General features: G+C 42.8%; 1 protein-coding gene across 1 annotated transcript in view; it reads left to right on the top strand.

Moving 5' to 3' along the window:
- LOC119979441 (alpha-centractin) overlaps window positions 1–12949 on the top strand; it is a 66815-nt gene that overhangs the window by 31582 nt on the left and 22284 nt on the right. The window contains exons 3-5 of the mRNA XM_038821669.1: window positions 6177–6252; window positions 7747–7872; window positions 11938–12062. Coding sequence (XP_038677597.1) covers window positions 6177–6252; window positions 7747–7872; window positions 11938–12062 — 327 coding nt within the window. The remainder of the gene's footprint in view (window positions 1–6176; window positions 6253–7746; window positions 7873–11937; window positions 12063–12949) is intronic.

Below are 12949 nucleotides of genomic sequence, written 5' to 3' on the forward strand. Positions count from 1 at the left end.
TCCGGTTTTGCAGGATAAGCTGTTGTCAGAGGACGTAATAGGGCAGGGGAGGATGTGAGGAATTGCTGAAGAGGGAGGGCACTCTCGTGGAGGAGATTAAGCCTAAGTGGGAGGAGGAGCTGGGAACTGAGGTGTGGCCAGTACATGGGCGGAGGCCTTGCAGAGGGTGAATGCGTTCTCTTTGTGTGCGAGGTTAAGCCTCATCCAGTTGAAAGTGGTGCATTAGGCTCACATGACAGTGACGAGGATGAGCAGGTTCTTTGCGGGGGTGGAAGACATGTGTGGGCGGTGCGCAAGGGGGGCCCGCAAATCATATCCACATGTTCTGGGCATGTCCAAGATGGGGGCTTCTGTCAGGGATTCTTGGATGATATGTCCTAGGTTCTGGGTGTGGCGCCGTGTCTGGTGGTGATGACATTTGGTGTATGTGTTGGAAGACCTGGGGGAGGCCGATGTGGCTTTTGCCTCCCTGATAGCCCGGAGAAGGATTTTGTTGTGTTGATGGGACTCTGAGCCACCGAAGGCAGGGGTGGGGTGTAGGTGAGCGATCTGGCAGGATTCCTGAGATTGGAGAAGGTAAAGTTCACTTTGCGGGGTCGGTAGAAGGATTCATCCAGAGGTGGAAACCATTCATTGATTTCTTCAAAGATTGAGGGGGCAGCAAGGGGAGGGTTTGGTGGGGGAGGGGTAAGGGGGTTAAAATGGGGGAGGCAGGGTGTGGTGGGGTATAGAACATAGAACAGTACAGCACAGAACAGGCCCTTCGGCCCTCGATGTTGTGCCGAGCCATGATCACCCTACTCAAACCCACGTATTCACCCTATACCCGTAACCCAACAACCCCCCCCCCTTAGCCTTACTTTTTTGGACACTACGGGCAATTTAGCATGGCCAATCCACCTAACCCGCACATCTTTGGACTGTGGGAGGAAATCGGAGCACCCGGAGGAAACCCACGCACACACGGGGAGGACGTGCAGACTCCGCACAGACAGTGACCCAACCGGGAATCGAACCTGGGACCCTGGAGCTGTGAAGCATTTATGCTAACCACTATGCTACCGTGTTGGTATCAGGGGAGTTTGGGGATCTGTGGTTGTTTGGTTAGCTCTATGTGTTAATGATGTTTTGTGTATATGTAAAAAGTCTTGAATAAAAATATTTTTTTGGAAAAGTTACCGTTGCGAACTTTGATTTGACATTGTGTCATCCCAGCTCTGGGTCACTTTCCGTGTGGAGTTTGCACATTCTTCCCGTGTTTGCGTGGGTCTCGCCCCCACAACCCAAAGATGTGCAGGCAAGATGGATTGACCATGCTAAATTTCCCCTTAATTGGAAAATATGAATTGGGTACTCCAAATTTATTTTAAAAAAGACTTTGTGTATGAGAAATGTTGGTGTTAAAATGTAATTTGATGTTGCTGTTTATTTTGTGGGAACGTATTGCAAAAACATAAGTTTGTTAATAAAGATACGCACCTTTGAACTCCTACAGAGACTTAGTTGGCCAAAGTGCCACTCTTGGTGTCCCTGAACCGAAATGTGCAAAGATTGTTATTGTTCCTTTACTGCTAATTAGCCATTAAACCGTTCCGAAACATGGACCTGAATGTTCGTAAAGATGGAGAACCTGTCCATTGTTACAAAAATGGCAGCAGAGGCTTGAATCCAGAAGTCTTGCACCGAAACACAATACCTATCATTTTTGCGAGGGGCGGGCAATGGGGGTGGGCTCAAAGGTCCACAGCTGTGGTTCACTGAGGTAACTGCACATGCTAAAGTGCAGCTGCCTCAGGCTGATTTGACTTTAGCTAGTAGGATCATTAAAACACCAACGTTCACTTTAGACCTGGTAGGAGGAGGTCTAAAGCTGCTGATGTTCTTTGGAGAGGTAGGATATTCTTTGGAGAAGTCGGGGACCCTTTTGGATATGGTCCCAGGGCATCTTTGGAGATCAGGTGGCATTTACTAGACATGAATATATGTAAAATGTGGATAAACACATTGGAACTGTCAAGCTCATTGGAACTGTCAAAACTGTCTAAACTCCTGTTCTCTAACTATTTGAAATAACTGCAGTGCTTTTTGAAAAAAAACCAAAAGTGCTTGCTATTTCACTCTGTTCACACTTGATAAAACCTGAGCGTTACCATTACAGGATTAGTGCTGCTGATTGATTTCACAACAATTCATTATCACCATGGGACGCCTGTCAGTTCAGTTTGCTTGACATCTCCAAATGGTTTGGAGTGGGACTGAGTGAGTTAGCATGGTTGATAAATTACCCAGTCGAATCATAGGTTTTTGGCTTGTATTTTTCTTTTTGTTAATAAACGTAGAGTATCCAATTCACTTTTTTTGCATAGATTCATAAATTCATAGAAATGACAGTGCAGAAGGAGGCCATTCGGCCCATCGAGTCTACACCGGCCCTTGGAAAGAGTACCCTACCTAAGCCCATGCCTCCACCCTATCCCCGCAACCCGGTATCCCCACCTAATTTTTTTGGACACTAAGGGACCATTTAGAATGGCCAATCGACCTAACCTGCACATCTTTGGACTGTGGGAGGAAACTGGAACACGCGGAGGAAGCCCACGCAGACACGGGGAGAACCACTATGCCACCGTGCTGCCATTTTTTGGGTTGTGGGGGTGAGACCCACGCAGACATAGGGAGAATGTGTAAACTCCTCTCGGACAGTGACCCGGGGCCAGGATTGAACCCGGGTCCGTAAGGCAGTAGTGCTAACCACTGAGCCACCTTGCTGTCCTTTTTGACTTATATTTTGAAGGCATTTTAGTATTTATGTTAGTACAGATAGAAATAAAACGTGATTGTATTTTGTTCAGACCTATTGTCAGCTGTCCCTAATGCCTCATTGCACAGTATCTGACACCTGCAGAGCAAGATATTTTGTATTTACATTGGGAATTTAGTCTGGGCGGATCTGACATTCGGGGCTACCCTGGCATGGATTGAGCATGGGCACGCCACATGCCATATTGGAACCTTAAGTGCCTGATTTTGCCTCCTAAAACGGGTGCTCTAAAATCAAATGTCTGGATCAGGGTCTTTCTTTCCTGATGGCTGTCTGTAAATGACCATTCTTCTAACACTGTGTTTGAAAACTTGCCACAGTGAGGTTTAAACTTTGGCCTCAAAATATGTTGCCGATTTTAAATTAATGGGTTGAGAGAGAAGAGGGATTTGGATCCTCTGGAGCATAAGAAGTTATTCAGTTGGGAATTTGGATGTCAGAAATTTGACATTAATAGAACAGGAGCCTGTGTGCTGCTCTTTATGTCAACAGATGTGCAGCTGACATACCATCAATAATATATTGATATTTAACTTGCAGTGTATTACTAATTAACAGCAACTATGAATTTCTACACTGGAAGCATCTATGAGTCTCTAGGTGGGGAATGTATCGCTTTTTAAAAAAACAGTCCACAATGCATAGCACATCTATGAACTCGCCAAACAGATCCTTCCTTTTCAAGCAGAGAGGAATTGTGTACTGTTCATAGATTTTAGTGGATCGAAGCTCTCATTCTCAGCAGATTAGTCTGCAGTGACAATGCAGCACAGCGGGAGGCTGCCCAATTAGTTCCTTTCCCCATGGCCTTGCAAACATTTCCCCTTCAAGTATTTCTCCAATTCCTTTTTGGAAATTATTATTAAATCTGCTTCAACCACTCTTTCGGGCACATGCATTCCAGTGTGGAACATCTTCCTGCAGATACATATTTCTCTTCATCTTGCCTCTGATTCTCTTGTCGGTTACATGAAACCGGTGTCCTTTGGAGTTGTGTTTATGGCATGGCAAAGAATGAAACACGATACATGGTGGGCTATCGACAAAATATTGGCAATGTACTGCCAATGACTGAAAAGGTTGTGGGTCTTATCTTTAGAAAGAATGCGGCGGAGGGGTATTTAAAAATATGAATTGCTTGATAGGATAAATGTAAAGGTGTTCCCACTTGTGGGGTGACCAAAACTAGGGATCTATAAAAAAAGATAGTCACTAATCAATAAATTAGGAAATTCAGGAGAAACTTCTTTATCCAGAGAGTCGTTGAAATGTGGAACCTGCCACCCGGCCACTGCATAACATAGATAGACTTAATGGATTAGCTAGATAAAAGCATGAGGGAGAAAATAAAAGAAGTATATGTTGACTAGATGAGGTGCAGGAGGCTTCTGCGGAGCGTGCAAGCTGGCATAAGTCAGTTGGGCTGAATGGCCTGTTTTGTGCTGTAAATTCTACATAATATTGCAATTTTAGCGTGATCAGACGTAAGTTTAAAAGTAAACATTTTTATGAAAGTAATTGTGCAATCATATCCCTTATAATTAAGACTTGAAAAGATGCGTATCATATGAATGAAGTTCAATGAAAAGCCCAGATGTTATAGATTAACCACAAGAGAAATGAAAAACACACTGCTGAACTCTCGCCCAGTCATTCCCTCATGCACTTGCATATTTACTGAAGTTAAGTTGGGAAGGGAAAAGGCTATCTGTTGCTAGAATTTAACCCAGTAGGAAGTGACAGGACATCAAAATACATTCAACCTAGTAGTAATCCTATACTTATCAGTATGTTACTAAATTTATTGTTCTTGGTCAAGTGGATGTTTTACATCAACCATTTGGGATTAAAAGTCAGCTATTCGCAAATTATGTCCTCCTTGAAAAATGACTTTACAAAAGACTGTCCAACGAAACAGACAGTGTACCTCCATCAGCAATAGCTGTTGGCTTTTGCTTTGCTCTGGTTCTCCAGTGGAGAATTTAAAGACACGTTTAAAGGACAACTCTCCTTCTGACTGCACTTCCTGCTCCAACAGAGGGATGGAAGCAGTGTGATGTTGATGTTTTTAGATAAGAGTCATTGATTTTTAAAAATAGATTTTGAGCGGAATTAGTTCTATGAGCTACCTTAAATGGAGGTAAACATGTTTCAAGCTAAATGTACTTTTTTTTATTTATACGTTCGAAAATACTAGCTGCAAAGGTGCCATGAGTTGTGTAACAAAGTGAGATTGTCAATTTCCACTTGTGCACTAATGACACCATCTTTATCTCACTACTGCCTCTCTTGACCCTTCCACTGTCAATAAATTGTCAGACTGACTGCCCGACATCTAGGACTGGATGAGTAACAATTTCTTCCCAGCGTCCGCAGCGAGCGGAAAATCCCGCTCGAGGTCAGTGGAGTTCTCTATTGTATGCGGCTCGCCTGTGGCGATCTTGCAGCCGGTGGGGCGGGAGAACCCAGCCCATTGTCTTTGATCCCCTGCCACAATCCATTCCCTAGCAACCAGTTTCATCCTCTCCCTGGCAACTGTCTGGGAACTGAACTAGACTGTTTGCAACCTCAATATCATACCTGACTCTGAGATCAGCTTTCAACCACATATCTGAGCCATCATTAAGACCATCTGTTTCCACCTCTGTAACATTGCCCTGTCTCAACTCTTTTGATGCTGAATCCCTCATCGATGCCTTTGTTGCTTCCAGACTTGCCGATTCTAATGGCCAGCCTTCCACATTCTATCCTCTGTAAACTTGACGTCATCAAACTCCTGATGCTTCTGTCCTAACTTTTACTATATCACATTCACTTTATCAAGCCAGTGTTCATTGGCCGACACTATGTTGTGGGTAAACAACATCTGGATTTTAAAATTCTCACCCTTGTTTTCAAATCTCCCAAGGCCTCGCCCCTTCCCTTCTCTGTAATCTCCTCCAGCCCGACAACTCTCTTGAGATATCTGCATTCCTCTAATTCTGGTCTGCTGACCATCTCCAATTTTAATTGCTCCGCCATTGGTGGCTTGCCTTCAACTGCCAAGGCCCTAATCTCTGGGATTTCCTCCCTAAACCTCTCCGAGTTTCTATCTCGTTTTCCTCCTTCAAGACACTTCTTACAATGTACCTTTTTGATCAAGCTTATAGTCATTTGCTACAATATTTTCTTATGTGGTTTGGTGTCATATTTTCTTTTATAATGTCTTTGGGAAGCACCTTGGTACATTTGTTGAGATTAAAGGATTTATAAGTACAAGATTTTTTTTAATACTCTCTTATGTATTACTCTAACACTATGAATGAAAAGACAAAAACTCTTATAAGTCCATGTAATTCCAAAATATTTCTTTCAGTGTGGGAAGGCCCAAGCATGTACGCGTTATGGCTGGTGCTCTGGAGGGCGATATTTTCATTGGACCAAAAGCTGAGGTAATTTTCTGTTCAGCTTGTTTTGAAAATGTAACGTTCATTAAAATTTCAGGTGAATGTTCTGCTTTCCGAAGTGCTCAGTGCCTGTGTCAAGGGTCAGCATTAACCATTGTAAGTCATTCCCGTTATTTCCTTTGTTCCCATTTATTTTATTATTCTTGGTCGGTGGACCCATAATTGGGACATGCCTTTAAGAAGAAGACTGGAGCTGAAGCACCCTGCTTGTCAGGGCATTGTGTTCCCAGGTTTTATGTTTGGAGAGGAGAGGCCAAATTCTTCGGCGCCGAGTGAATCTTGGGAACCAGTTTTGAAGGAAGTCGGTTTGAGTGGCTAACTGGCAACCAATGAGTTAATCAGGGACAGTGTTCTGCCTGACAACAGTCAGTGATTGGTTCCTATGTGATGCTGATTCCTGTGTGATGCTGTCTGAGAGAACTGAGCAGACGTGTTTAGACCTTCTCGCTGCTGAAGTAAACATAGAACAAACAGTGCAGAAGGAGGCCATTCGACCCATCGAATCTGCACCGACCCACTTAAGCCCTCACTTCCACCCTATCCCCGTAACCCAAAGAACCCCCGTAATAAAGAACTACTTTATTGTTCTAAAACCAGTGAGTGCATGGTATATCTTTGCTGTATAATTGAACTAATCCTGAATCTGGCGAGAAAGTAGATAACCATGCCATAGAAAACCATCTCAAGCCTAGATGAAAGAAATACTGAAACAAAAGCTTGAACTCCAGCATCCTAGTGCATCAAAGATCCTTTATCCTTTCATTATTCCTCACATAATGTGCCCCTCCTTCCTGCCTTTTCACTCTCGCCCATCTGCTACTACCCAACATATTACGGCAGTGGAGTTGGGTTGCGAGCCTTAAATCGGCAGTAATTGGCCACCGAAGGCCTCCAAAAGGCTAGTGGCACCTAACAGCCCCTCCCACCATTATGAGGACCGGGTCAGGTGTGGGGAGGCAGTGGGCTAGCCATCTAATAACATGGCAAGTTTTTTTACACAGAGGGTAGTGGGTGCCTGGAACTCACTGCCGGAGGAGGTGGTGGAAGCAGGGACAATAGTGACATTTAAGAGGCACCTTGACAAATACATGAATAGGATGGGAATAGAGGGATATGGACCCAGGAAGTGTCGAAGATTTTAGTTTAGACGGGCAGCATGGTCGGCACAGGCTTGGAGGGCCGAAGGGCCTGTTCCTGTGCTGTACTTTTCTTTGTTCTTTGTTCTAACATGTGGCCCATCCGCTCTCTCCTAAAACACCCTCAGCAGAGGGACAGGGGGAAGCACAGATGAGCGCACATATTTTAATATCTAGTGAAGACTTGAATAAACAATTTGGGAAGGTGGCAAACTAGAACCACAGCAAGGAACATCTGTGTAATTACTGTATTTTTCTCTTAACCCACTTTATTGAATATTGTTCGCAAAGAATCTGAATGATATTTAACTACCATAAATCACAATGTATTTTGATTGATTAGGAACACAGGGGCCTGTTAACAATCAGGTATCCAATGGAACATGGAATTGTAAAAGATTGGAATGATATGGAACGAATCTGGCAGTACGTGTATTCCAAAGACCAACTCCAGACTTTCTCTGAAGAGGTGAGGTGGATGGTTTCCATATAAAACCTTTTCACTCTTACAATGACTATTGTTACCATCGTCACTGATTATATATACTCAGTTTTAAAAGTCAAGTGTTGTTTTGGTGGTATGCACACACTATACAGATAGTTAACATTGCTGGGAAATATCATGCATTTGCTATTTTGCCTCTGAGATGTAAACTTTCAGCGTCTCTAATGTAATTCTAAAATTATGCGGCTATACCTTTTTTCCCCTCAAAGCGCTTAATAAGCTTTGCACATAAATACAAATGCTTGATTCTTTTTTTTTTAATGCAAATTTAGAATACCCAATTTTTTTTTGCCAATGAAGGGGCAATTTAGCGTGGCCAATACACCTACCCTGCACATCTTTGGGTTGTGGGGGTGTAACCCGAGCAGACACTGGGGAGAATGTGCAAACTCCACTCGGACAGTGACCCAGAGCCGGGATCGAACCTGAAACCTCGGCGCCATGAGGCATCAGGGCTAACAAGCTGTGAAATGCTTGATTCTTTTTGTACTTCTGAAAATGGCACAACAAAATATTTATTTCCTCTTTTTCTGCCATCTGCTCGCTGTGCTGTCCTGAAGGAGTTAACTTCTTGCTCGGATGTGGTTCCATGAGCACTAGTAGGCTTTTGCCACGTAACCCAAGTGATCATGTTTCATAACGTAGCGTAAACGATCAGTGTTATCAGGGTATTTCGCTTTGAGTACATCATAGCCATCTTCTCGCCTCTCTTTTGGATAGCATTTGGGATTGGGAACCTTGATTAACCTTAGATTTTTTTTTAGGTAAAAGAATCTCGCCCTCTCTATATCCTGTCTGTCCCACTTTGTTGCCCATGCTCCTTGCCTGCTTGTTATCTCTGTCGTACTCACTGCCTTTGTTTCCCGTTCCCTACACCCTCCCTCTCAGTACTTGCACTTTACCAACCAAGAGAACCACCTGGAATCTGCTGTTGAGCCGTAAAGGAATCTATGAAAGTGGCATAGAATTACTGGACTTCAGATGGTGTCTTTTTTTAAACCTTTCTCTTTGTGGGGACCATCCAGCCCTTCGCTTGTTGTCACAAAGGGAAACAAGAATGGGCGAGGTAAAGTTTCCTCAGTGGGGAATCAAATGCAAATCTTTGACCTATCATTCAGCGGTGTAGCAGCATTACCATTACCTATTTCAACTAATTTTTTTTCAATGATGCAGCTGGAGATTACTCACCAAATGCAAACAGTTATTTTTCAGGAAGATAACCAAAATGAAATTTACTGCAGATTGTAAAATTAAGATGAGTTATTTTACGTTTGTAGAAGGACTTTGTTTCCAAAAGCAGAAACCGGGAGAGACGAAATGAGATTGTAATGGATTACAGTAGGCCCCCAGTCTTTACAGGGTACAGTTCCTTTTTTTTCACCCTTTGTCTTTTGGTTAAGCCGGAAGATGATCTGCTTCCAAGGATTGACTAATGTTACTCAGAAATGGCTGGTAGGGACAGCACATTGGCGCAGTGAGTTAGCACTACGGCCTCACGGCGCCGAGATCCCAGGTTCGATCCCGGCTCTGGGTCACTGTCTGTGTGGAGTTTGCACATACGCCCCGTGTTTGCGTGGGTTTCGCCCCCACAACCCAAAAGATGTGGAAGCTAGGTGGAATGGCCATGCTAAATTGCCCTTAACTGGAATAAAATACATTGGGTACTCTAAATTTATATTTAAAAAAAGAAATGGCTGGTACTTTATGTGCAAGAGTATGTCATTGATTTATCTTTCAACCGAGCTTTCCTTTTATAAACTGTTAATGTATAACATGCCCTCCAGCTGGCACCTTGTCAAAGCATTCCACCCAACAACGAGAACCCAGAAATGTAAAAGATAGAAGAAACTAATCTTACTGCTGATGATGCGCAAGGGTGGTTCATTGCCTTATTTTTTTAGTTATTTATTAAAACTAGATTTTTAGTCATACCGTTGTATATTTACAGAGATGTATTTTGTGTGCAAAACTTTTGCAATTAGAATCACATATGCTGATACCACACTGGGTTAGGCCCAAATCTTGACCACCTGATGCGTTAAATGTTTTTCCTGCGCCACCATTGTCTTTTTTGCCATTCATTTTAAATCGGTGTCCACTGGTTCTCGACCTTTCCATCAAAGGAAACAGTTTCTCCCTCTTCTCTGTCCAGATACTTCATGATTTTGAACAGCTCTATCAAATCGCCCCTCAACCTCCCATTCTCTAAGGAGAACAGCCCCAGCTATCCTCGTGACTGAACTCTCTCATCCCTGGAACCATTCTCGTTTCTCTTTTCTACACCTCCTCTAATGCCGTCACATCCTTCCTTAAGAGTGGGACCCAGAATTGGGCATGACCCTCAAGTTGACGCTGGACCAGTGTTTTATAAAGGGTTCCGCATACTTCCTTGTATTTGTACACTATGCCTCTCTGTAGAATGGGCAGAAACCTGTATGCCTTACTATCCACTTTCCCACCCTGCCCTGCCATCTTCAATGATCCCTTTTCGTATAACCTCCGGGAGCTGCTCGGCTCCTCCACACCTTTTTGACTTGCATACTTTATTTTATATTGTCTTTCCTTGTTCTTTGACCAAAATGTATCACTGCACATTTCTCTGCATTAAATTTCATCAGCCCTCCTGTCCGCCCATTCTCCAGCTTACCTCTGTCCTCTTGGAATCAATCAGTATCCTCTTCTCGGTTCACAATCCTTCCATGTTTTATGACATCTGCAGATTTTGAAATTATGCCCTGCACATCTGAATCTCGACTATTAGAGGCGGCACGGTTACGCAATGGTTAGAACTGCTGCTTCACAGAGCCAGGGACCTGGCTTCGATTCCCGGCTTGGGTCACTGTCTGAACGGAGTCTGCACCTTCCCCCCTGTACCTGTGTGGGTTTCCTCCGGGTGCTCCAATTTTCTCCCACAAGTCCTGAAAGATGTGTTTGCTAGGTGAATTGGACATTCTGAATTCTCCCTCCGTGTACTCGAACAGGCACCGGAGTGTGGCGACTAGGGGATTTTCAGAGTAACTTCATTGCAGTGTTAATGTAAGCCTACTTGTGACAATAATAAAGATTATTATTATATTAGTATACCTTTAGTGCATCAAGAAAATCATGGTCCTAGTACCAACTCCGCATACCTTTCTCCAGTCGCCCAAAAAAGCCTTCACCTATAAATAGTGTTAATTTTCCTGGTTTTCATTTGAGAATACCACAGTAAAAAATGTTCTATGTTTGGAAATCCTGCAGTTAAGTGTGTTCACAGTAATAAAACCTGCTTCAACTTTGATTTAGAACTCTGGTTTCATCACGGCGCTGAGGACCCGGGTTTGATCCCGGCTCTGGGTCACTGTCCGTGTGGAGTTTGCACATTCTCCCCATGTCTGCATGGGTCTCACCCCCACAACCCAAAAGATGTGCAGGGTAGGTGGATTGGCCACGCTAAATTGCCCCTTAATTGGAAAAAAAATAATTGGGTACTCTACATTTTTTTTTAAAGATTTAAAACAGAAGAACACTGGTTTTAGAAGACATTCAACATGTTAATTAATCTTCCTCTTTTTAAAAGTAATTGGCTAAAATGGAATGTTATTTCAGTAGTGGTAATCATTCACTGTTTTGTTCAACCTACTCTGAAGCATCCATTGTTCATAACCACTGAAAAATATCCTCCCACCTCAGTGTAATTTTCTGCTTGGCAGTTATTACCCATTCTTCCTATTCAGTCACTACACCTTTGTTTTCTTTTGTAATCGTTCAATGTCTTTAAAAGTTACATGGTCAGCATAATTTCTCTTGCCCCGCGAACTGTAACACGTGAACTGTATTTTACCAGCAAGGTTACGGTTAGACATTTGTTGAGTGGGATTTTTTTCTAATTAAGAAAATTGGATTACATTTCACTTTTTTGTTTTTAATTGAATCGTAAACTAACTTTGTTTTGGCGGTTTGAATCATTCTACGTTTATCGGGCATGTGAGAAAGTACGTTGCTAATTGAAAAGACGATGATTTGTATTATCTGTTGTGTCTTTCCCAGCATCCAGTACTCCTCACAGAGGCTCCCTTGAATCCGAGAAAAAATCGTGAACGTGCTGCCGAGGTTTTCTTCGAGACTTTCAATGTTCCTGCTTTATTCATCTCGATGCAAGCAGTACTTAGTCTGTTAGTATTTCATATTCAGAAATGCACGAATCAGTGAAATTTAACTTTTTGAGCTCTTTGCCTGTTTTATCACCAAGCCAAAGGATTTTTTTTCCCTTGATTTTTGCTTCCACCTTGTTCAGTAAGTTACAAGTGACGAAGCAGCGACTGAAACATTATACTTCTCTCACGTAGACAACCTTAATTTATTTGAAGGGATGGAACCCCATACTTACCAGGAATGATTGGTGTTTAATTAGGTTCTGCTGGCAGCCGCAATCAGAGATTCCCCAAGTCTCTAATATGCTTCTTAAACACATTAACAGACTTGGATAGTACAGATTATACTTCTTTCCAGATTTTATTTCTCTCATTCTTGCCAAATGTTTCTCTTTACTCCTCTCCTGAAGGCATTGACTCACAGTTGTGTACTGTTATACGAGTACAGATCACCCTCAGACACTTGTTCAGATCGCTTCCGTTATTTTGTGAGTCTTGACAATAGATTTTGGCAAGCCTTTTGACCGCAGATAGTGTCACAGCCAAGTGCAATTCCAGCAAAGATTGCAGGATTATATTCAGAGGTGGGGACGCTGGCAGATTTAATAATTTCCCCCTCTCTCCTCTTCTAACCAAGGATATCGTCCCTTTTGCAACTTCAACTGAGATTATCTGACTCAACGCAGACTGGAAATTGTGTCTGGGTTTCTATATTCCCACTCTTTTCTTGACTTAATCACGTTGCACGTTTTTGAATTTGGAATTTGTTTGAACTTGCAATAAAGTACATGGATGAGCATTTGAAATGTCAAAACATTCAATACTATATGGTCTAAGTGCTGGAAAGTGGGATTAGTATAGACTTAGTGAAGTTTTGTCAGTGCAAATTAGATGGGCTGAAGGGCCTC

The sequence above is a fragment of the Scyliorhinus canicula genome, chromosome 16, assembly GCF_902713615.1.
Source record: "Scyliorhinus canicula chromosome 16, sScyCan1.1, whole genome shotgun sequence".
Lineage (NCBI taxonomy): Eukaryota > Metazoa > Chordata > Chondrichthyes > Carcharhiniformes > Scyliorhinidae > Scyliorhinus > Scyliorhinus canicula.